The sequence below is a fragment of the Camelina sativa genome, chromosome 2 (assembly GCF_000633955.1).
Source record: "Camelina sativa cultivar DH55 chromosome 2, Cs, whole genome shotgun sequence".
Taxonomy (NCBI): Eukaryota; Viridiplantae; Streptophyta; class Magnoliopsida; order Brassicales; family Brassicaceae; genus Camelina; species Camelina sativa.
Window position 1 is genome coordinate 18,236,453 of NC_025686.1, and position 23,857 is coordinate 18,260,309.

The 23,857-nt window shown below is 34.2% G+C and overlaps 7 protein-coding genes across 7 annotated transcripts; 5 read left to right on the forward strand and 2 right to left on the reverse strand.

Moving 5' to 3' along the window:
- On the forward strand, positions 3,575-4,984 carry LOC104728731. The gene is made up of 2 exons (XM_019236049.1): positions 3,575-3,764; positions 4,676-4,984. Exons 1-2 carry the CDS (start codon positions 3,642-3,644, stop codon positions 4,769-4,771), a joined length of 219 nt encoding a protein of 72 aa, XP_019091594.1. The 5' UTR covers positions 3,575-3,641; the 3' UTR covers positions 4,772-4,984.
- On the forward strand, positions 8,622-10,376 carry LOC104728736 (growth-regulating factor 7-like). The gene is made up of 3 exons (XM_010447680.2): positions 8,622-8,971; positions 9,057-9,516; positions 9,643-10,376. The coding sequence occupies exons 1-3, from the start codon at positions 8,845-8,847 to the stop codon at positions 10,142-10,144; spliced, it is 1,089 nt and encodes a 362-aa protein (XP_010445982.1). The 5' UTR covers positions 8,622-8,844; the 3' UTR covers positions 10,145-10,376.
- On the forward strand, positions 10,150-15,621 carry LOC109126918 (RNA-binding protein 24-like). Its single transcript, XM_019230858.1, has 4 exons — positions 10,150-10,159; positions 10,995-11,134; positions 11,236-11,326; positions 15,572-15,621. The coding sequence occupies exons 1-4, from the start codon at positions 10,150-10,152 to the stop codon at positions 15,619-15,621; spliced, it is 291 nt and encodes a 96-aa protein (XP_019086403.1).
- Positions 12,745-13,434, forward strand: LOC109126255. The gene has a single exon (XM_019229476.1). It carries the CDS (start codon positions 12,745-12,747, stop codon positions 13,432-13,434), a length of 690 nt encoding a protein of 229 aa, XP_019085021.1.
- On the reverse strand, positions 13,688-14,235 carry LOC104728743. Its single transcript, XM_019236043.1, has one exon. The coding sequence runs from the start codon at positions 14,180-14,182 to the stop codon at positions 13,838-13,840; it is 345 nt and encodes a 114-aa protein (XP_019091588.1). The 5' UTR covers positions 14,183-14,235; the 3' UTR covers positions 13,688-13,837.
- LOC104728753 (NDR1/HIN1-like protein 12) lies at positions 17,094-18,069 on the reverse strand. Its single transcript, XM_010447697.2, has one exon. The coding sequence runs from the start codon at positions 17,995-17,997 to the stop codon at positions 17,356-17,358; it is 642 nt and encodes a 213-aa protein (XP_010445999.1). The 5' UTR covers positions 17,998-18,069; the 3' UTR covers positions 17,094-17,355.
- On the forward strand, positions 21,450-22,134 carry LOC104728760. The gene has a single exon (XM_010447702.1). The coding sequence runs from the start codon at positions 21,493-21,495 to the stop codon at positions 22,132-22,134; it is 642 nt and encodes a 213-aa protein (XP_010446004.1). The 5' UTR covers positions 21,450-21,492.

The window sequence follows — 23,857 nt, forward strand, 5'->3', positions numbered from 1 at the left end:
AGGGGAACCCATGGCACCCGCGGCCTCTGTTTTCACCGTGCGATTGCCCAGAATTGCAACTCATGTTTGTAGGATAATATGGAGATGAGAGTTTTCGATATGCAGATGAAAAAATCAAACTTAAGAAGAGAAAACAATGTCGAGAATTAGGGATTTTGTTTTGAGAATTAGGGATTTTTGGGGAAATTGGGGATTGGGTTTTTGTTTTTTCGATTTCATTTAGCGACAAACGATGTCGTGTAAGACTTAACAGAGAGAGTTAACGACATCTTAACCCCAGTTAGTTGCTCCGTTTGCCAAGTTAACGACATGTCTCTTTGGTCCTTGTCAACACAAGCTCATGTTTAAAACAGAAAGTCAATGCAATTTCATGTTTAAAATGGCCTGTGATGAAGTTGATGATTAAAATGGCCTAAATGAGTGAGTTCATGTATTTTATGACATTTTTCCCAATTTAAAAAACAGCGCATTAGCTGTAGTCTCCTAAGCAAACAAGAAAAAAGAATTAAGGAAAATTATAAATAAATGCCTTGGTAACAAAATTATTTTTCGAAAACCCTAACAATCGTTCTTTGTGAAAAATCTTAACCATGGACGAATCCGCCATCAAAGTAAAGTAATCTTATTTTTCTCCTTATGGATTTCTTTTTTTTTTTTTTTTGTTAAAGGGTATTCTATTAAAAATATATGTCCGATGGGCTATTTCCGGATATAAGCCCATACAAAATCCTTTAAGGACCCGACCCGTTACATCAAACCGAACTAAACCAATGAAAATACAAAACCGACTGGGTTTACAGATCGAACCAAACCGAAGCTGAAAACCCTAATCTACACACGTAAAACACGGTTGTAGCCGCCGACCAACAAAGCTGCGGATGCTTACCGGATCAGGACCTCCGGTAAGCCTGGTCGACGGTAGCCGAACGGAGATGGTGATCCAAGATCTGTTGTCCATCCCGCCACCGTAGAGCCGCGTTGAGGAGGAGGAAGAGCATCGATCTCGTCGTCGTCGAGGAGAGTTCTTGCTCGGTCGTGAAGGAGAAGACAGTAGGGAGTAGAAAAGAGACCTTCGACGGTGGCTTAGCCTCGCCAGATCGGAGTCTACCTCCCCTATCGAGACCGATCCGGCGAAGCTTCCAGAATCTCCGACCCCAGATCTACCTGTCTTCCTCCACCGTTCCTTGCCGTGAATCTCCTTCTTCCACTATGCGTCGCTATTCCGCCGATAGAGCACTTACCAGTGAGATCGCGCAGATGCTTCTCCCTTCCACTGCCCCCCTTGATCTTGTTTCCATGGTGTCGCTGAGATGATGCGGGGTCGCGGATGAAGCGCCATGAGCCGTAGGGTCCTCATCGTCACCGGAATTGACGGAGGACCTGTCGTCGGTGCACGTGGTTGTGATCAGAAGAAAAAGTTGTTGGGAGAGAAAAAATCGCCGCGAGTGAGTATCACGCGCGCGACTTTTCTCTCAAAAAATTAGATTTTTTCCTTATGGATTACTTCTTACTCTCTCTTTGCTTTAACCTCCTCTCTGTTTCTCTATTATATGATTTGAGTTCTTCATAAGAACGAGTTTGAGGTAGTAGAGAATGTCTGATTAGATCTTTTTTTGTACCTTAGGATTTGGAATCGCCGGAAACGAAAAGTAGCGAAAGGTAAAATTCAGTCTTTTTTTTTTTTGGGGAAACTACGAGATTTTGTCATGTTGGTAATATTATTCTCTTGCAATGCAATCAAATTGTGTGTATTGTAGCATTAGCTCGATTTCCGTAGAGGGATATGAAACTAGGATTCATCATCAGTTTCCTCTCAGTCTCGCGTTGACAAAGCATTTCGCTAAATGCGGAAAGATCGCGCGTATCTTTGTTCCCAGAGACAGAAAGGGTATCCTCAAGAGTCCTGCCTTCATTTATTTTTGGGGAGAAAGTGCGAGAGACAAGGCATTGAAACTTAGTGGAAGTGACCTGGGAGGATGGACTGCAGTCGTTAAGCCTGTAACCCAGCCGGAAGAACCTGCGGAGTTAAGGAACTACCCCTTGGATCGAGAATTAAGCAAGTAAGTTGATTAATATTATTATTATTATTTTTTAATCTCCTGCAATGCTTTTAGTATCTGTTCTTGTGATATATCATGCGTGCTATTTATAATATTCTCTCCTTGTTAATTAGGCTGATGGTTAAGGTAGATGGTTTACCTTCTTCGGTACGTGATATTGATTTCAAGATCGGGTTGTATGAACATTTCTCTTCATGTGGAGAGGTCAGCTATGTTAATGTTATTCCCACTGTTGATTTGGTCGACGGAATCTTTGTTCCCACAAGGTTGTTTTTGCCTTCTTACTTCTTATCCATCCCCCCAAATTTGTGAATATTTTTCCCAGCTCTCCCTCCCTCCCTGTCTCAAGTTATTAAATTCTAACTAAAGAATCGAATTTAATTCCAGAGATGCTCGGATTTCTATTATGGGAAAAGGATGTGTAGAGAAGGCGCTGGAACTAAGTAGTGGACGTAACGCACAAGGATGGAATATAATAGTTGAGCATGTTGTCCCGCCAAGTGTCCTTAAAAGACAGCGTACCGGCTGTGAACATCCATGTACGTAAATTTTGCTCTTTCTTCTTGGTTTTCTTTCTTTTTTTTTTGTATAATTTTGTTTCCAGCAACTCTTGCATAATATCATTAATTTCGTTGTTTATACTTTACATTAGCTATTGTACTCAGTGGCGGATTCAACAAATCTTTTGAGGGGGTGCAAAAAAAACTTAAAAGTGTTCAATTGGAGATTTGAACCCTTTACCTCAAATATCATGGGGATGCACCATTAACCACTAGGCTACTTACATCACTAATTAGTATGCATAAACTAAGCATTTTATACTTTTATGTGGTGCACTTGCACCCCCTCTAATGAACGTGGGTCCGCCCCTGATTGTACTTGCGAAGATGGAGAAGATGGAGGAGAAGAAGAAGAAGAAGAAGGCTAAGATGGAGAAGGCTAAGAAGATGGAAAAGATGGAAAAGATGGAGAAGAAAAAGAAGAATACTGCGGAGTAGAAAGCTCTCTCCTTAATTAGGACAAGACAAAAGCTCTTTGTTTTTTTTAGTTTGTGTGATACATATGCCGGATATTAAAAAATGTAAAGTTTAATAATCATTATCTGTTTTCATTATTACCCAAAGAGTATATCACATGCGATTCAATTGATTAGTTAGACAAGCATTTTCAAAGTCTTATCGAAGGAATTAGTAGTATGAGTGAATAAAATATTTCAAACCAACTTCATCAAAAAAGAAGACTTAAAAATAAAACATACATCATCCTGACCAAAGGTATATATAAGAAGAAAGAGCGTTGAAAGAGAAAGATTCAGGCTCTTCGAGTAATATTTTTTGGTACCAAGAGGTCAATGTGTATCACAAACACGTCGTTTAAGGTGGTGATCGAAACGACGTGGTTTCGATCAGCGCACTGATCTACGTTGTAATTTGAGAATTTTTGAAACGACGTTGTATTGGATCTCCGAAGCTATTCATAGAAACGGCGTCGGTTTTGTGAGCGGTTTGGTCTTCTCTAAAGCAAAAAAAAAAAAGATTCGTATAGAATCGGAGAGATTTGAGAAGAGAAGGAAGAAGAAGGATGGGGTACGTGTTGAGGGTAAGATTGGCTTCGTTCTTCGCCGGAGCTGCTACTGCGTCTTTTATCGGACTCTCTGTTCTCTACAAGGATTACAAGGTCGCTCACGAATCGATTTCTCAGCAGGTTAGCCAATCGATTCGAAAAAATTCTGATTATATCCATTTCTTTCGATTGTTGCTTGGGGACAAGTTATTTCACCGTGAATGTTGTTTCCGAATTCATGAATCGATACATTTTCGTTAGCATAGTTGTTGATCTGTGTTGGAACAAAGAGTTTTGAGAATTTTTTTGCATTCTAGGGTTATCTATTCATCTCTGCGATTCTGGTTCGTATGCAACCTGTTTTTGACCAATTTAATTTAAGAGAAAGGAATTACACAGTTTTGATGTTCAATTTTTGAAATTAGGGTTTCTGGTTGTGTTGCCATTTTAGCTAATTGTGATGGGTTTTGGTCCTTGGACCATGGAAATGCTTTAGTTTCATAGCTACCTGTTCAGTATTGCTGCACTACATTTGTTGTTTTCGTGAAATCTTGAGTTGCCAAAATTGCTAATATGAGAATATCTTCAAACATTTGGTAATGTTGAGTATCGGTTGAGTTGAAGCAAAATGGTCATCATTGTGAAATGTTAAATATCCATAGCTGTATTATCTCTGTGTAGTTTATAGGATACTCACTCGTTATACTGCATTTTGCATTACAAAAACATTGTTGACAATGAGTTCTTAGTGTGGATGCCAAATTGCTTCAAACATTTGGTAGTGCTGTATACTGGTCGATTTGAAGCACAACAGTCATCATTGTGGACATCCATAGCAGCATTTTTCTCTGTAGCTTTAATTTTATAGGATTTCTAATCTACCTATTCGTTATATGTTGAGGTGCCAGAGTATTAACATGAGAAAAACTGTCAAATATTTGTAATAATGTGAGTATTGGTTGATCTGGGACATAACCATTATCATTTGTTAATATCCCAGAGCAGCTTTTTTTTGTGTCGTTAACGGTAGATATGATCTCTGTTTTCTATAGGCAAAGTCTTTTCATGACTCTCTGGATAGAAGGATCTCTGTTCTTGAAAGCTTGAGACAAAGTGAAGCTCCTCAGCTTGCTGAGACAACTGAATAGGATCTGTGTCGACATTGGCACTCTCTGCTTGGCGTTGATGTTTTGAGTTGAGATGCTCTTTTTCGTCTTTTATGAATAACTTGGAAGTTCTCTTGTATGACTCTACTGTTATAAAACGATGAAGTTTTAAGGTAGTCTACAATGGACTGAAACTTGCTGTAACACTTACCATGGAAAATTTGTGTTCGATCAATTGTTTTTAATCTGAAACTAGTAGACCCTTGTTCTTCAGATACATAAACTTTTATCTACACTATCCTTAAAGCTAGGGATCTACAGGTAGTTTTCTGAACAGAAGCTCCAGAAATATGTTGAAGATACTGCAAGATTATTAGACCAAGAGCAATATGAGATGTTATGGTATCTCATGAGTAAATATTAGCCGAACTAAAGAGCCCAGTGTCTTTATATGGCCTCTCTGACTCTCACCGGTTAAAAAATTTGTGGTTTTACATTAAAGAATGAAAAAGAGTCTTACAAAATCAATTAGATAGCTTATCTAAAATAATGGAATTTTATTCGTTTGCATTTAGTCCTTGCGTTTACAACTAAAATGAAATATTTGTTTAAAATAAGCATATGCAAAGTTCTAGCTTCAGAGCATAAGCACATGTAACCTCATTTTATATCTTTTACCCGTGCTATAACACGGTTAATACAAAAAATTTCTGTAATATTTTTATAATTGTAAACTATATTTCTGATATTTTATATTAGTTTTTAAACTATTTTGATATTTTATATTAGTTTTAAACCATTTTATCATATAATTGTAACATTTAATTCATAGTCTATTAAAGGATCATAACTTATTTTATCATATAACTCAAAATACTTAACCCTCACCTTGCTATAAATATTTTAAATATATTTATTTCTAAAAATCAAATTAGAGTACTATTTTAATTTGAAATTTTTGATATATTAGATATTTATTATATTCATGTCAACCATTTTAAACTATTTTAAAATTATTCAATAATTAATTTTATTATATAAAATAATTCAATAATTCAATAATGCATTTCAACAAAAATAATGTATGAAACTGAATATATATATATATATATATATATATTCAAAGAATGATCAGCTACTCAGTCGTAATTTTTTGTTTCGTTACAATATTTTTTCATAAATTGAACAATTTTTTATTTGGTTTAAAAAATTCAAATCATAGCATATCAGGAAAAATATATTATTATAGGGATGATATGATGATTTATTTATTTCATAATAATGGAATCATATGAAAATAAGAAAGCAATTCACATAAATACCACTAGAATTAGTTTTTTTCCAGTATTACCACTTTTAGTTTTATTTTCCAAAAATACCACTAAAATGAGTTTTTTCCAAAAATTTCACAAAATTAAACTAAAAAGATTTTATATTCAAACTACACCCTAAATTCTAAACACTAAACCCTACCGCCTAAAAACTATAACCTAAATCTAAATTTGTCAATACAAAAATAAATTCTACATACAAACTTAAATCAATTTATTTGTGTTTGTGGTATTTTTGGAAAAAAAAACTTAAGAGTATGGTTTTTTGGGAAAAAAAAAATGTGATATTTTAAAATTTCTCAAAATAAGAGGTGAAATATAATATTTAATGAGAAATTAATATGGTAAATTAGATATCAAATCTTATATGTTAATTTTGATTCGATTTTTTTTTTTAAAATAATAATTTATTTTCGTTTTTTCTAAAATAATTAAATTGAATAAATGACTATTATCATTTTGTTTTTTGAAACCTATATTTTTAATGTAATTTTGATATAATTATTTACACTTTCAAAGGCTAAGTTCAAAAATGTACTTCCCAATTAACAAAGAGGGGATGAAAAGGAAGAAAAGAAAAAAAGGATGAATAAACAGGAGATTGATCATATTCAATAATCATAAGTATGTAATTTATGGTTTTGTATGCATAATGTATGGTTTTGTACATAAATTACACTTAAAATCGTTACAAAGATTTAGTAGTTTATTCTAACATTTTTAATATCACGTCTATACTAGTATTTTTAAAATATATATTTGAAATAAATCTTTACTTTTTAAAAAATATATAATTTCTGTCATTGTTTACATGTCAAAGTGGGCACTGAATTAAAAATTTTACTTTTTTGAATGTTGTAAAATGTTTACTCATAATCAGAGGGATTGTGTTAGAGGAAGTGGCTCCTTCAACATTATATGTGAAAGGAAATCGTTAAGATATCCGATAAAAAAAAAAATTAAGATCTCTTATCTAAATTTGTGACATTTAAGTATGACATTGATTATCATTGAGGTCATAATATTTGATTAACACTCTTTAGTAATTTTTTGTAATTAGCTAAATTTAGTGTTTCTATTTCTTCTTATGTATAAATATTGATATGTACATTACTGAATCAATACAAGAAATATACATTCTCAACAGTTGTTACTATAATTTCATTTTACCCTATTCCTGTTATACAATATCTCGTTTTTAGAAAACGAATCTAGTTTCACATAATCAAAAGAAACACAATAAATAAGGAAAAAAAAGAAGAAATCATAATGGAAAGACATGTCGAGAGCACATGGTGTTTGTATGGGGACAAATTCCAATGTGAGAAATAAAATTTAAAAAGTGGAAACAAAACAAATTATATGAGAAGAGAGAGTGATGCATTTGTCTCCTTGGCGGTGGTAAGGTGGCTTCACTATCACCCGACACCTCCTCAAATTTGGAATACACCTAATATATCATAATTGTATTTTACACATTTCGTTATGTAGATACGACACTCAATCACGGATCATCTTGTTGTTCCATCATTTTCCTCTTTTTATAAAAACATCAAAAAAACATTTTTGAAAACGTAAATGTTGGATCGCATCCAACCACTTAGTTATTACTCGTAACATTTCTTTCGAGATGATATTTATTTACTATACAAAGATAGGTTAGTGTCACAAAGGTAGCAATTGGTTTGATGGATATTTACTTCTATAGTTTTTTTGTCAGAATACTCCAATGAACTCATATGTCACTTTTAATTGGATGTGAAAGAAGAGGAGCATCAATATTGAAATGGCAATAGACTGAGAAGTCAGAAGAAATCTTTTTTATAAAAATAAACAAAAGGACAATTAGTGGGGATATGGGGTCCTGAAGAAGAGTGTGTACACATCAACTTTTGCCATTTTATTTTGTCTCGTGGCTTCTGCCTCGTTGGAATTAAAGCTTGAGACAAATAGAAAGACGTTCGTTACTTGGCTACCCAACAACTTCACTTTCTTTGCTCTTGTCACAATCCTAACCCATTTTTCCTTACATCTAACGTATCATTGATTCCTTTTGAGAATTTCCGTCTTCAAAACAATGAGCAAAGATATTTTATGCAATTTGCTCCAAACGGGTTTAGTTGTTTATTAGTGTGTTACACTTTATGTAATCTATGATACTTATTAGGTAAGGATGTTCGCGATGGACTTCATGATTTTGTGGTTAGCATGCCATCTACAAGAGTGTTTACAGCCAAAGTTTTCAATTAAACTACTATTCTACATAGTTTACATTGCCATGTGCCCATGTTGGTCTCCATATCTATCAGCCGTCAAAAAAAAATATCTATGCCAATCTACAAACTAGACTCGGAGAAAAGTTCCCCACCGTTAGATCGTTACATCCCCTAATTGATATGATATTGATCTCAAGATGGGTCTGTCTTTTAAGGATTGATCCAAATGTCGGAAGCATGGAAGCATAGTATAAGACAATCTTGGCGGCAACCCATCACTACTCTATATCAATTGTATCCACCCCAATCTCTCTCCCTATGATGTAACTATATATATGTTACATTATTAGTATGATATGAAAGTAAAGGCAAGCAACGTTTTACTCATTATCTTCACACCAAATCTATATAGCCCACACAACCTTCAGTAAAACGTATCTTTTACTTTCTTTCTTTTGAAAAAAGAAGTCACATGTTCTTAAGTGTCTTCTCATGAAGATATAAAGGGAAATAACCAAATCTCAAAAGCTTTACAAAAGAGTTTCTTTTTTAAATCTCAAACCCTCTCATGGACTTTCTCAAAGTTTCAGACAAGACAACAGTTCCATGTAGAAGTGATTCTATGTTTGGTTTGAATCAGCAACAATACATGGAGATTCATCCTCATCCTCATCCTCATCATGCCATTACTCCTTGTAACTACTTCTCTCCTCTGTTCTCTTTCTTTCTTTTTTTGAGAGCATAACTAAATAAATGTTCTTCTCATTGATTTGTTAACAGATTCAGGAAACGGAGTTTTGGGTTGTTATTACTATTATCCTTTCACAAACGCACAACTAAAGGAGCTTGAGAGACAAGCGATGATCTACAAGTACATGATCGCATCTCTTCCAGTTCCTTTCGATCTCCTTGTTTCGTCATCATCCTCTCCCTGTAATAACAAAAACATCGCCGGAGATCTAGAGCCGGGAAGATGCCGGAGAACAGACGGGAAGAAATGGAGATGCGCTAAAGAAGTCGTCTCTAATCACAAATACTGTGAAAGACACTTACACAGAGGCCGTCCTCGTTCAAGAAAGCATGTGGAACCTCCTTATTCTCGCCCTAACAACAATGGTGGTTCTGTTAAAAACAGAGATCTCAAAACTCTCCCTCAAAAGCTTTCTAGTAGTTCCGTAAAAGACAAGATACTTGAGCCAGTGGAGGTTTCTTCATCCCTCTCAAACTACATAGAATCAAGGTACTGCTCTTCAACTAGTCTCAGAATCAAACTCTTTTTTGTTTCTTCTCAGAACCATACTCTTTTTTTTGGTTTTGGTCGTCTCTGTTTTGATCGTCTTTAGTTTGTGTTTTGAATTGAAAACAGAGGAGGCGAGATGTTTCCTGTACCGTCGACAACAGAACAAGAGAACAAGTATCTCAATTTCATCGATGTCTGGTCAGATGGAGTAAGATCATCAGAGAAACAGAGTACAACAACTACAACACCTACACCTGTTTCTTCATCCAATGGCAATCTCTCTCTGTACTCGCTTGATCTTTCAATGGGAGGAAACAACTTAATGGGCCAAGACGAAATGGGCTTGATCCAAATGGGTTTAGGGGTAATCGGGTCGGGTCGTGAGGATCATCACGGGTATGGTCCTTATGGTGTGTCTGCTTCACTAGAGGAGATGTCAAGCTGGCTTGCTCCGATGTCTACCACGCCTGGAGGACCATTAGCGGAGATACTTAGGCCTAGTGCGAATTTGGCTATCTCCGGCGATATTGAATCGTATAGTTTGACGGCGACTCCAAGCTCGTCGCCGTCTAGAGTGGTGAAGAAGATGATGACTAGTTCAGTTTCCGACGAGAGCAGCCAGATTTAGAGATTATGGAGTTTGGTAATAACGACTTTTTTTGTGTGTGTGTCTTTTGGCCTTTCTTTAATCTTGTGCCTGTAAACTGTAAACAGTCACTTTGATTAATTATGGAGTTAATTATTTTCAATCAATGCTATTTTAGTGAAATTAGATTTTTTAAAGTTTTTAATTATAATAAAATAAAATGATAAATCGAATTAGATTTGATTATATTCTGTGTGTGGCTGTGTTTGTTTTCTTAGTTGTTATTGTGTGTGTGTTTAGACGAAATTTGAGTTTTCTGAAGAGTTTATGTAAATATTTGACTATTCCATTATGCCAAAAATGTTTAATTCAAGTAATTTTTGTCCCTTTTAATTGCTCTGTTTAAAAGGAATTTCCCATACTAAAAAGAACTTTTGAAAACTTATCCACAAATTTTTGTTTCTTAGTGATCTAACATAAAGCCAAATAGGCAAAAAGTATAAAGAAATTAACTCAGATGGAGAAAAAAAAATTTGCTTATTAGTTGTGAATAGGTTTATTAAATATTTTACGAGAGTCCTGGTTTGACTCTGTTTTGTGTCATAATCATACATATATATATTTCAATGATTATCTACGTTGGATATGTTTATGTAACTTCAAATGTTCAGTATCTTTTGTGTCCACACATAAAAAATGTTCTAGTATCTTCTTGCAATACCTATTTAGAATCGGAAAACAAAAGATGCAGTATACATATTATTCCTATTTCTTATCCATTTATGGTTTTGTTGGATTCATCTACCTATATATATATATATACTTTTAACCCACCCATTCCCTTCGTAACACTTTTTTTTTCTCCATCAACACCAAAAGTTCGATACAACAGACACGAAGATATACGTGGGAGGGTTGCCTTGGAAAACAAGAAAGGAAGGCTTGATAAGCTTCTTCGAACCTTTTGGAGAAATTATCCATGCGAACGTGGTTTGCGATCGAGAAACAGGCCGATCTCAAGGTTTTGGCTTTGTAAGTATCCAAGAAACAAGATACCACGTTTAGGTTATCTCGTATATTCAAGAGACTATGTTCCTAACATGAATTTTGTATATATGTTTTGATCTTTTCAGGTTACATTTAAAGATGCTAAATCTGCAAAGAGGGCTTGCAAGGATCCAAATCCGAAAATTTACGGACGAGTAGCCAATTGCAACCTTGCTTCTGCTGGTGCTAAGGTCAAACAAAACCAATCCAAGACAAACCCGATCCCTTTACGTCATGATGGCCTTTGTTTCAGTGCCCCAAGTTATCGCCAAAACCTGCAGCAACCTTCAAATTTTCATCAACCACCAGTAACTGCGTACGCTGGACCTCCTCATTGGTAATTTTCTTGGAATAAATTAGAGTATAAAAGTTTCTAGCCATGGTTTCTTTAGTTTAATGTAGTTTCTTGGTAACTTTTCAATGTTTTAGGAACCAAGTTTATCCGCAACATCCTCAACAGTGGTGTTACACCTATTCACAGTTTTACAATTATCCTCAGCAGTATCCGCGATATAATCCTCAATACGATCCGTTGATGTCTCATTACCAACCTTACCCTATGGTTAACACGAACCAATGTTACTTTGGGACGCAGCAATCTACAAACGCTGTTTACCAAGAATCCAGCAGCTCATCGGCTACGCCAGAGCAGACGGGGTTGACTTCCACACCAGGGTCTTCGTCAACTGAAACGATATATAATAATAATACTAGTGATTCAGGGTCCGGTGGAAACAAGCAAAGTTAGACTTGCGTAGTTTGATGATGGTTCATGTTATTAGTACTTTAAATATATCAATGTTACTTCTATAAACCATATATGGTTTTTGTGACTAATACTATAGCTAAATTGAATTATATAACAATTTCTTTCTTTATAATCCATTATTGCATCTCATATACCGTGTTACTCTTTGTATCTCATTAATTTGCCTCTTGAGTTTTTTCTTTTTGATTTTGATATCCAAATAGAATTCAGAATCAAATAAACATATGCTTCGAATCCGATTTAGATATACAAATTGGTAATATACAAATATACAAATTTTGGGACAATTATTAACCAAACGTGACAATATTAAACCGAAACGGGTAAACTCATTAACACGTCATTGACGGTTACAGTTTGATGATAGGTTTCGTAGCCCATCATAAATTTCCATTAGTGTGGAGATATCTCAAACTTCGAAATCGCAGTAATTAGGGTTTTACGATTTTTAGCAATCATGAATCAAGGTAATCGTTCTTTTTGTAATTAGGGTTCTACGATTTTTGCTTATTACGATATCTCTGTAACGTAGGTTAATGTATTTTTCGTCCTTCGTGCTTTTATTGATCAGTTTAATCCTGTTCTTCCTCTGTATTTGTAGTGATTTAGAGAAACGCTTGTCAATTTTATAGTTAAGCAATTTTAATTTTGACAAATACCTTCCGGTTCTGCAATGGCTCTTCAAACCCTAATTGTAGTGTTGAAGTTCTTTGTAACGTTGTTTTTTTCAGCACTGTCTATTGAAAGTTTCTCTCCTATATATTCTATGGTTGGAATTTAGAATTTTATGTCTATTCTTCTTTGCAAAGTGTAGTCCAAATTTGATATGGTTTGTGACACAATCTTATTTTCAGTGTTGGGACTTGCATCTTGTTTCTCCAATGTTGAGTCGATCCCAATGCTAAATGGATCAAACTTTTCGGAATGGAAAGAACGTTTGTTACTTGTGCTTGCCCTCATGGATCTTGATATTTCCCTCAGGGAAGAGCGTCCAGATGCCTTAAAGTGCATTGACAAAACCGAGCGTTGGGACCGTTCCAACCGCATTAGTATGATGATAGTGAAAATCCGGATCCCGCCAAAATTCAGAGGCATTATCCCCGACGATGTTACAACCGCTAAAGAAGCTTTGGCTGCGGTTGAGAAGTGCTATGCTAAAAACGAGAGGACAGAGTCTACAATGGTGATGGCTGAGTTTTTGTTAAAGAAAAAAACGAATGAGAGTGTTAGAGAGCATATTATGATGAAGATGAGCGTTGCAGCTAAGTTGAAGAAACTCGGGTTGTGTCTTCATGATAATGTTGTGGCAGGTTTGATACTCGATAGTCTGCCCTCGGAGTATGATCTGCTTAGGAAAACTTATAGCCGTATGCAACTGGAATGGTCGACTCATGATCTTATCTTTCATTGTGTGCAAGAAGAGGAGAGGTTGATGAGTGTAAAGAAGGAACATGATCTTGTTGCTGGTAAAGTCATATGTAATAAGAAAAGAAAGCACTATGATGAATGTTTATGATTTGATTCAGGAGTGGCATTTGAATAAGCCATATGCTTTAGAGGCAGTATTTGGAAATTAGAAGCAACAAAGGTTTTTGGCATTTTAGTTGTTGTCTTTGTGTTTTGGGAACAGATCTATCATAATATTTTTGTTTTACTCTTATGTTTGATCATATTAAATTCTAACAAAGTCATCCATCGATCATTGGATTAAACCGAGAACATGTTTTCGCCAGTTCTTGCTCTTATCTTCTTGTTCTGTTTCCCCTGTTTTTGCTCTGTTCGTCTATTAACTCTGAAGTTACAAAAACACTTTATGATACTTACATTATGTTTTAGAAAGCTAGTACAAATATCTTCTAGTAAAATATGACAATACCATGAGCTGCAAAATATGTAAAAACATCTAAAAACACAAAATCTTATAGTTCAGGTGATTCATTGACAGATTCAAGCCTTGGGATCCACTTACTCTCGTCAAAATATCTGAGAGAGGTTCTCTGATTCACCAAAACCAGCTGCTCCAATGAAACTTGCTTCGCCAACAAGCGATCCAGTTGTTTCCTAGTTATCACCACTTTGATTCTCCTTGTTCCTTCCATAGCCTTCTCTTCAGACACTGAATCATCCTCGGGGCATACAGATCCATTCTTGATCTCTGCGTTAGAAACTTGAATCTTGTTACTATCAAGATGTTTTACGCAGAAACATACGCCAAGGTTGGAGAGAGTCACCAAAATTTGCTTCAAGCTTAGTCTTTTCTTCATTTCTATTCTATGTTCGTAATTGGATAACCTTAGAATAAGCTGTGAGATTTCACCTGTTTATATATAGACAAACACAAAGGTGCTCCAATTATTAAAATCATGGGTTGTGTTTAAATTGGAGTGGATAGTAAAAAAGTAGGTGGGAATGTAACAGATTCGGATCAATGTGTATCTTAATGAACAAAAGAAAATTAGAGATCAAGTCTTGAAATTGTTAACACGTGTACACAATGTGTATTTGGACCGACCTTTTTAAAATCTATAACCATATGGCTTGTCTAATACTTTGTGGTATATCATGATGAAACCTACTTAATCTATCCTACTATATTAATTGATAAGTGTAAAAAGTGTAAAAACTGTAAAAAGTATTAGACAAGCCATCTGGTTGAGACTAATTTTATAAATGTAAAAAATTACATTGGCATGTTATTAGTCTTAAAGCAAATATTTAATTTTCAATAAGGGTAACAATACAATTTGAATATTAGACTAATAATTTTTTTTTAATAATTATTAATTTCTAAAAAAAACTATTTTTTCTCTCTAATTAATTATAGACGAAAATTACTAATTAATTTTAAAAATTTGTAAACCAATCAGAATTTTAAAAAGTAATATTTTATTTCTAAGTATCTAAATTATTATTATAATAACTATATTTAGAAAATTTTGTTAACATCTTAAATTATGATTCTCCTATCATATTTATTTTATTTCATTTACAAATTGTTTTGAATTATCAAATAATACATGTGATAAATAAATATGTATATTTTTCTGCATATGTTGTGATTTGAATTTTTAAAAACGAAGATATATTACTCAATCTATAAAAAAATGTATTTTAATATTTCATATTGACGAGTTGGTAAAACTAAATTTATGTGGTTGATAAATTAATAAATTTTATTTGTTCAAAATTTGCTCACAATTAGAATATAATAATTAATGCTTTTGATATTTCATAAAATAATAATGCAAATACAACAAACAATATAACATTAGACAAATTAAAATAATTAGTATTTTAAAAATATGTAGATTTACCAAACAATTTTAATATTTAAAATAAATATTGTCTCAAACAAAATAATTTTTTAAAACAAATACAACTATAATTTTTATTATTATATTATAATTTTTGAAAAATGTTGATTCGTACTTTATAGCACAGGATATCTCTAATATATGATTAATGGGGATCTAACTAAAACTATTGCGATTGGAATTTGGAAATCAATAAAAAAAAATTTTGAATAAAACAGTGGTATTCTCCTAATCAGAGTCGAGAAAGGATTCTTAAGTAGTTCTTATAAATAGAGACAATCATAACCAAAAAAAAGAATTACTTAATGTCCTTCACCTCTTCTACTCATTTACAATTGCATCATGGTGCTAGGGTTCCCAATAACCAACCAATCCAATACGGTTATTAATCTCAATCTTCTCTTATTTTCTTTTTGGTTTTCTCTCTTTTTTTCTTTTTGGTTTTCTCTCTAATCCGAGTAATTATTAGTAATGATATTAGCTATTCATTTACTATCTTTGTTCTTGTGTAAACTCAGGTCAACCGGTCTTTATGTACTGGTATTTTAATTTCTCCTTTTTTTTCATCTATAATTTTTTCATCTCCTTTATATTTGCAAAGTCAAAAAATTATGACTCTGACTATTCACATATATCGTTTATTGGGTGCTGTTACTGATGATGGTGTCGAGCAAAGTGTGAGGTCAAACAAAGAATTGTGGTCTCCATTGAGTTTTAGAGTTTTGTTGAAGATTATCAAGAAGATCTCTTCAAAGAAAGGTACGGTGGAGATTATTTTTATATTGAACCTATTTGTGAAGAATATTGCAAAATCTAGATATCTCAAAAAGACTTTGGTACGGAAGCTTTGGTGCCATTATGTCTATATTCCAGAATTATGTTTGGACGCATTGGGTTTACAGTTATGGTTCGCAAAAATAAAGTTCAGCCACAAGATGCTGCAAGCAAATCATAACAGAGAAAAATCAAATATGAAGTTGGACAATAACCGATCTTATGAACGGTTAGCGAGTAAGGCTACTCTTCGGAAAACATCGTCAATCTCCCTTCTGCTGTATTTTTCTTAGTGTATGACGCATACATTTGTGTATGTAATAATTGTGTTACAATAATTCTGTATAATGTTTTGTAATTACATTTCTTTGAATTTAATGAAAGTTTGATTTGCGGAAAAAAAAGAAAAAAAATTTTAATACAATTAAACCAATTTCTAGCAATTGTGTGTGATTAACATGGAATTAATTATTATTATTATTATTATTATTTTTTCCAAATTCAGCCGGTATGACCAGCGGTATTACGTATGTTACCCTTGGTATCCGTATTAAACGTAATCTTAATCTGAGACATGGAGCTTCTTGTTCTGTTGGCATGCATCCTCGTAGTGAACACGGTTTAGTTCGTCTGACTTTTATATTAGCTTAAGTGAGATATTATAGTAGACTTTTATGGCATTGCTTCTGTTTGAAACAAGTTATATCATCTAATACTCTACTTTTTATAGATTCTACCTCATTCAGAATTTTTTTTTATGAAAAAACTTTAATAAACTGTTTTGTTGTTAAGGTTGACGCAACAAAAGGAATAACTAATTAACGAACATAAAGAATCTATTCTTGCAAGAATATGTTATATCAACTAAACTGCGACATTCTTTATTCGAGTCTTAATGAATCTTCTGTTCTGCTTCCTCGTACGTATCTGTTCAAAAACATAGAAGCTCCAATAGGAAAATAGATGGCTTTTAATTGATACTTCCCTAAAGTAGAGTGAAGATGTAAGAACCAAAAAAAAGTAATCTGACTTCAAGAAACACAGACAATATATATATAACCCCAATAATCTCAAATCTTTATGCGTCTAGCTCAAGAGTAAAAATGGTTAAAATAATCAGGTGAAACTATAGAAAAATTCAAAGCTCCTCTGCTTTGAACCAAGGATATGCTCTGTTTTTGTTATTTTACATCTATATAATTCTATATAGACAATTCAATGTAGCTTTACAAAAAGTACTAATTACCAGCACACAAATAAAATAAAAAAACACCATCAACATACATAGTTTTACGCATAAGTCAAAGAAGCTAGAGTGCATATATATGGTTGATTATGATCTATATATTTCATATAGTTGTTGAGCAACGAGTCCCTTGTAGTGAAGCTAATGGAGGAGTGGTCATGTTCTGTCCAAAAGCCACAATTGCTAGACAATTTACATTAAACCGGTATGCGCCCGAGACCCATGTACCAATCTTCCACCGTAACTTCCCGTCCATCTTCAAACCAATGATTACTCTACCAGTTGTGCGATCATGACCGATTTGATAACCAAAGGACTGAGCAACGGGTAGGTCAGTACCTTGAAGAAACGCTGTCAAGAGATTGATTTCATCATGGGATTGGTAAAAAGGCGGTAGAGAAGCCTCTGAGGTGATTTGTTGTCCTCTATAGGCTGCGTATACAAGTAGCTTGTCGTAGTAGATCCCGACTTTTTTGTTAGGGTTTTTGGAGAAGAGAGTGAGTTGGATTGAAGAGTTGAGGAGATGAGTGGAGGAAGAGGAGAGATTGAGGCTGTATATATTGGCTTCCGTGAGGGAGAACTCGGGTTTCTCGGGGTGGAGGATGAGCCAAACGAGTAAGATGATGAGGAGGAGGCCGCTAAAGAAAGTTGAGAATGTAAAAAAAAGTTTCTTGTGACGGTTGTTGATGTTAAGCCCTCCTTTCTTGGCGCAATGTTTTGGAGAAGTAACGGAGATTTGAGACATTTGGAGAGAGAGAAAGAGGGATGATGATGGCAGAGAAGAAGGAGAGAAGGCGAAGGGGTTAATAAAGAGTGGAAGAAGAAAGCTATAAGCACTACTTAACCGCAATTATCTTGGTGGTCTTTAGTAATGCTTTTTTGACTTAGTTGTTTGCTTGCGAAGGTGTGAAAATATTGACCGTTGGATTAGCTGATAAATGGACTTTTGTTTTCTTGCTGTCGTTTTTTTCTTTCTTTATGAATATATTTGCGTGAACGTTTTAGTTACTTATATTAGTGTACATGCTTGATTAGTTAGGGCAAACACGTACCAAATTATTAATAAAGTTAACACATCCTGAGACTTTGAAATGACTAGAAAAGCAAAAGCTTAATTCTCTTTAATTTCAAATGATTAGTGTTTTGTGAGATTGTGCATGGTAAGTTTTGTGAGATAGATCATGCGAAGTTAGAAGACAAAATGTCATGGGATGAAACCGATTCCATATAATTTAAGACCTGAGATGTGTAGACTAAAATCGATATCGATAATTAATTTTGTTAGTTAAATCACTATATATTTTAAACAAAGCACAATTGTAGGATTAAATATTTTAATTTAACACTTAGATTATTAAAATAAAATTACACTTAGATGTATATACTAATATGGGGTAAAAATGATATACAGAAGAAAATAGTTTAACAAAACATTTTGGTCAAGAAGTTTTATGTAAAGTATATTCACATGAATATACAAAGAAAGAGAACGAGTCTTACGGTATATGTGAATGAACCATGAGTCCGAAGATCCTTTTGTCGGAACCTAGAACGTTTATAAGTTTTTGCTCGATTTGTAGTATTTACATGAGACAACCCCACGTATTATTAAAACCATATACTATAAAATTAATCGAAGTATACAAGAATCAACGCCTCCAAATTGCTTTAAAAGGTTTCATCCTATGAAAAGCTTAGATTTTTTCCTTCCACAAAAGCAGCTTTTCACATTTTTAAAAACGATTGGATAATATTATATAAATAAATTGGATAAATATTTAGACTAGAAATATTGTCTAAAATGTGTTAATGTCATGGAAGACATGAGGAATCTATAATTGGCTTTTTTCATAGGGAGGAAATATTAAAAAAATAGAGAGAAAAAGAAGGAAAAAAACCGTGGAAGCATCTCAATCATTTCATGGGGGTGTGCTTTTTGTGTCTTTATGTAGCCGTTCCTTTTACGCTAAGGAAAGATAGAGCAACTCGTGTATGCATCCAAATTTCTTTAGAATTCACAATAACATTTGTAAGAAAGTTTTCTTTTATAACTCTGTTAGCCTAGAGATTGTAATAAGATGGAAAACTAAGTAGAAGAGATATGATTCGTATATTCAAAAAGTAATGGATCTTAGCATGCATCTTGGAGGATCCATACTCTATAATTTTAAGATTTTCCTTTGGAAATACCCCTTCGAAGTTTTATGAAAAAAAAAGCTTTCTGAATATAGCTCTAAAAATCATTTTAAATTTTAGCCTCTTCTGTTATAAAATTTTCAATTCTCAAAAGCGTAGGGACCTCTAGCTCTCAGAAGTTGGATAAAAGGAGAAATGAAAACAATGCGACATACTAGTTTATTAATTTATATATCGATTGTATTTGTTATATTACAGTATGCTTTTTGGTTCATAAAAAAAAAACTACTTATAAAAAATGACCCCATGGACTTTGGTAGCTAGTGTGCGATTATAATAATGTTCTTCACTTCTTTTGAAATACTTTCTGAAAATTGTCCATCATTGTAATGTTCTTGCTTTGGACCTAACTTTTTACGGTTTAGCTATTCAAACAATGAAGTGTGAAAAAGAGACTATGCTTTTCAATAATTTCTTTGGTATTTAAAAGTCACTTTTTGTTGAATTTTCTCAAAAGTGTTGTGTTTTAACGAAAGTGAGTTTATATTAAAAGAACCCCAAGTATATATATGAGACTAATGTTATAATTTCTATATGGTTGATGAGACTTAGCTCTTGCAACCTAAATATATATCATCCAGAAGAGCTTAAACTTTAGAGTTTAGAAATTAGAACATGCATGTGAAAATTGATATATATATATATATATATATAAATGGTCCAATTTTTTTTTAATTTACTATATATTTGATATTTGGTCCAATATGAACTGTAATAAATTTTTGGATTTGTCTTTTTGGCGGGCCAACCGAATGGGGCAACATGATGTGAACCGGATTTGTTGCGGAGTGAAATGAACTTTAATGCAACTTGGAATCTCCAATACATCGGTCTATGAGACCATGAAATAAGAAAAGCTAGAGGCAAATTATAAGATCACAAGAATATATTAATACGAAAGTACTCACATGATATTTCTTAGTAAGCTAGGGCCGATGGCTATGTTATGTACATGGCTTTTGGAAAAAATATGCAAACTTCTGGGTGATAGAAACGTACATATACTGAATTAAATTGATATAATGACGGCTACAAAGAAAAAACGAATTAGTAAAGGAATCTTAACAAAAAAAAAAAAAAAAGAACCTATCAGACCGCCGTGTGACCACCCCGGAAAGGTAGAACCGAGCCGAGTAACGATCCTCTACAGCACCAGATGCATCCGAAGACAGATCATGGCCGTCAATCACGCTCTGGTCGCACAGTCATTGTTCATCAACCAGGGTTAAGGGCCTGTCTCATTAGAAATCAAGGAAACAGAGGTACGGCCTATACGATAGATCCTGTTCAAGTAAAGTCGTGACCATTGTTGCTTTGTGAACATATAAAAATAACTCAGTTTCTTCGTCAGCTTCTCGATGTGGGATCCAAACACTAATAATAAGAAAAACAAGAACGGGCTAATTTAACCAAAGAAACCTAGGCCTATTAAATTAAAATAAAGTCCATTAATGATTTGATTTATACCATACCACGCTGGAGAAAAATAGAAAGGATGTGTTAAGTGTAACACTTGAGTTATTTTATTTGTGTAACACTTCCATGATATGTTTGATGTTTCAAATGGTTGGCATAAACCGATCGCGAGTATATGAATCTTACAGCTTTTCATTTGGTTTTTCGTTTTTGTATGAATAGAATTGGTACTTTTATCCGGTAGTTGTGTCTTGCTTGGCTACTTCTATAGTTCTATCTATGACGAAACAAATAAGTCCACTTTACTTTGCTGTTAGAAAATAAAAAATAATCCACGTATATATATATTTATTTTGGATTAATTGTTTAAAAGCCTACAACTTGAGTTACTGATATCAGTTTGTGAAAGTGTGTATTCAGTTCCATGTTTTTAATTCAAAGTTTGTCATATATAACGACCGAGCTAGTCAACGAATATGAAAATGTAACTCTCGTAATAAATTTACCGTATAATTAAGTTTGGCTTGAGTTACTCTATAAATTGTTTGTTTCTTCGGATCACCAAACCATCTCAATCAAGCAAATCATTCTCCTCTACAGAAAATATAAAAAAGAAACAATAGTCACCATGGAAGGTAAGATCAAAGCTCTTCTCTCCACGATTCTAGTTGTGAGTACTTTGTGTGCCACTACTTTAGTGAAGCCGGGGCTAGCTCAACTCCTTAGCCTTTCAGGCTTTATTCCTCCTGGCTCCCCAATTGATCTCACAAAGTGTTGGTCGTCGCTCCTCAAAATTCAAGGTTGCGAAGTTGAAATCTTCAAATCTGCTTTTACCGGCAAGTTTGAAAATGTTGGACGGACATGCTGCAAGGCATTTACCGAAATCGATGCAAAGTGTTGGCCAAAAATGTTTCCATTGAATCCTTTCTTCCCTCCTCTTCTTAAGGATGGTTGCTCTCGCATCAGCGCAGCTGCTCCCGCACTTGCAACATCCAAAATCTCTATTGTTCCTGGATTTTCTCTTCCTGGTTCTTCGGTTGATATCACAAAATGCTGGTCATCACTCTCTAGTGTCGAAGGTTGTGTGGCTGAGATATTCAAATCGGTATTCACAAGAAAGTTTGGTAATGTTAGACCTAAGTGTTGCAAAGCGTTTTCTGATGTAGATTCAAAGTGTTGGCCACATATGTTTCCTCTAAATCCGTTCTTCCCTCCTCTTCTCAAAGGTAGTTGCTCTCGCATCCAAGCAGCTGCTCCTACACACAAGTAATGAAGTAGCTATGGTTTTTTTTTTATCAAGAATGCATTAAATTAGGCTTATGATAGCTTTCTACTTCCAATATTCAAGAAGAGTTTCTTTCTTCTAACCAGTATTGGTTATTCTACGTTTTGTTATCTACAATATTAACAAATAAATTCAAGTTCGGCCTAATGGCATCTTTATTATCTTTTTAATTCTGGACTTTTCGTTTGCACTGATCTCAATGAGGGATAATCTTGAATCTTGAAATAGCTATAGCTTCTGCCCCCTTTATAATCTTGAAGACATCTTCAGCAACATTTAACAAAGAGTATTTGTTCCGACAATTCGTAAATAATATAGGATTAAAAGATAATGAAAATTGTAAACGGAAGATTTGATGGGATTTTATTTGTAACTAAATCTTACTAGATATCTTTGTTTCACTTTCTTGCTATGCAATCAACCTTTGGATTCATCTGTTAGAGGTGGAGGTCGTGACGGGTGAGTTGATCCGAGAGTGACGAAGTTTCTTGCTTTGCAATTAACCTATGGGATCATATATATGGTAACATCTCTCTCACGGACATGTGTAGTTTATTATGTTCATCTAGACACGCAAAAAAAGGAACCTTTGGATTCATCTGTTAGAGGTGGAGGTCGTGACGGGTGAGTTGATCCGAGAGTGACGAAGTTTCTTGCTTTGCAATTAACCTATGGGATCATATATATGGTAACATCTCTCTCACGGACATGTGTAGTTTATTATGTTCATCTAGACACGCAAAAAAAGGAACCTGTCAGACCGCCGTGCGACCACCCCGGCAAGGTAGAACCGAGCCGAGTAACGATCCTCTACAGCACCGGATGCGTCCGAAGACAGATCGTGGCCGTTAATCACGCTCTGATCGCACGGTCATGGTTCATCAACCAGGGTTAAGGGCCTGTCTTCTTAGAAATCAAGGAAACAGAGGTACGAGCCTATAGAACAGATCCTGTTCAAGTAAGGTCGTGACCACGGACGCTCAGTCTCCGTTATATATACCGAAACTTTGCTCTTCATAATAGCGATGTGGGACAAAATTTAAAGGATCGTATTAAAAGCTAAAGAGCGTGCATGGATACTGATAGTAGTGATAATTGGTTGAAGGCCCACGTAATTATATATGCAAAGCCCATCCTTAATCTTTTTTTGTCAAAAGCCCATCCCTAATTTAACATCCAAAATTAGTGAAGAAATTAATATAATTTGCGATATATTCGTGTTCTTAATATTTGCTTATGAGCATGACATGCGGTAAACGAAGCCATCTTCACAACCTTATATTACATGCACAACCAGAAAGAGTGAAAACAAAACCTGTTAGAACAAGTAAAACAATCATTCAACTCCCAATCAATGTTTATATTCAAAACAGTTATTCCTTTTCTTGGATGATCACTGATGAAACCTAGAAGGACTAGCCTAATTAGGACGTCTCTCCGTGACTCCATGGCCGCTCATTATGATAGCTTCCTTCCTTCTGAGGTGGTGCTAATGGAAATCTACAATTTATACCCTTCCGGATGCAATTTTTCAAAATGAGTTGACCATTGCCTACCGTAGTAGCATAATGTTGACCTAACTTTAATAATCATCTCATTTTCTTCTAATTGTTCGACTACTACATAGTACGCACTGGCTAGAAAACAGTGTTAGAATAATTTTAAACTGGTTTGATGGAGGTTTATTTTGTTAAATAAACCTTTCCAA

Bases quoted from the DNA above. Each gene is read 5' to 3' on its own strand.
- LOC104728731 (XM_019236049.1), top strand. From the start codon at position 3,642: ATGGGGTACGTGTTGAGGGTAAGATTGGCTTCGTTCTTCGCCGGAGCT. The intron at 3,765-4,675 runs GTTAGCCAATCG...TGTTTTCTATAG, and splicing joins ACGAATCGATTTCTCAGCAG to GCAAAGTCTTTTCATGACTC.
- LOC104728736 (XM_010447680.2), top strand. From the start codon at position 8,845: ATGGACTTTCTCAAAGTTTCAGACAAGACAACAGTTCCATGTAGAAGT. The intron at 8,972-9,056 runs GTAACTACTTCT...ATTTGTTAACAG, and splicing joins TCATCATGCCATTACTCCTT to ATTCAGGAAACGGAGTTTTG. The intron at 9,517-9,642 runs GTACTGCTCTTC...AATTGAAAACAG, and splicing joins TCAAACTACATAGAATCAAG to AGGAGGCGAGATGTTTCCTG.
- LOC109126918 (XM_019230858.1), top strand. The intron at 11,135-11,235 runs GTAAGTATCCAA...TGATCTTTTCAG, and splicing joins GATCTCAAGGTTTTGGCTTT to GTTACATTTAAAGATGCTAA. The intron at 11,327-15,571 runs CTGCTGGTGCTA...ATTTACAATTGC, and splicing joins AGCCAATTGCAACCTTGCTT to ATCATGGTGCTAGGGTTCCC.
- LOC109126255 (XM_019229476.1), top strand. From the start codon at position 12,745: ATGGTTTGTGACACAATCTTATTTTCAGTGTTGGGACTTGCATCTTGT.
- LOC104728743 (XM_019236043.1), bottom strand. From the start codon at position 14,182: ATGAAGAAAAGACTAAGCTTGAAGCAAATTTTGGTGACTCTCTCCAAC.
- LOC104728753 (XM_010447697.2), bottom strand. From the start codon at position 17,997: ATGTCTCAAATCTCCGTTACTTCTCCAAAACATTGCGCCAAGAAAGGA.
- LOC104728760 (XM_010447702.1), top strand. From the start codon at position 21,493: ATGGAAGGTAAGATCAAAGCTCTTCTCTCCACGATTCTAGTTGTGAGT.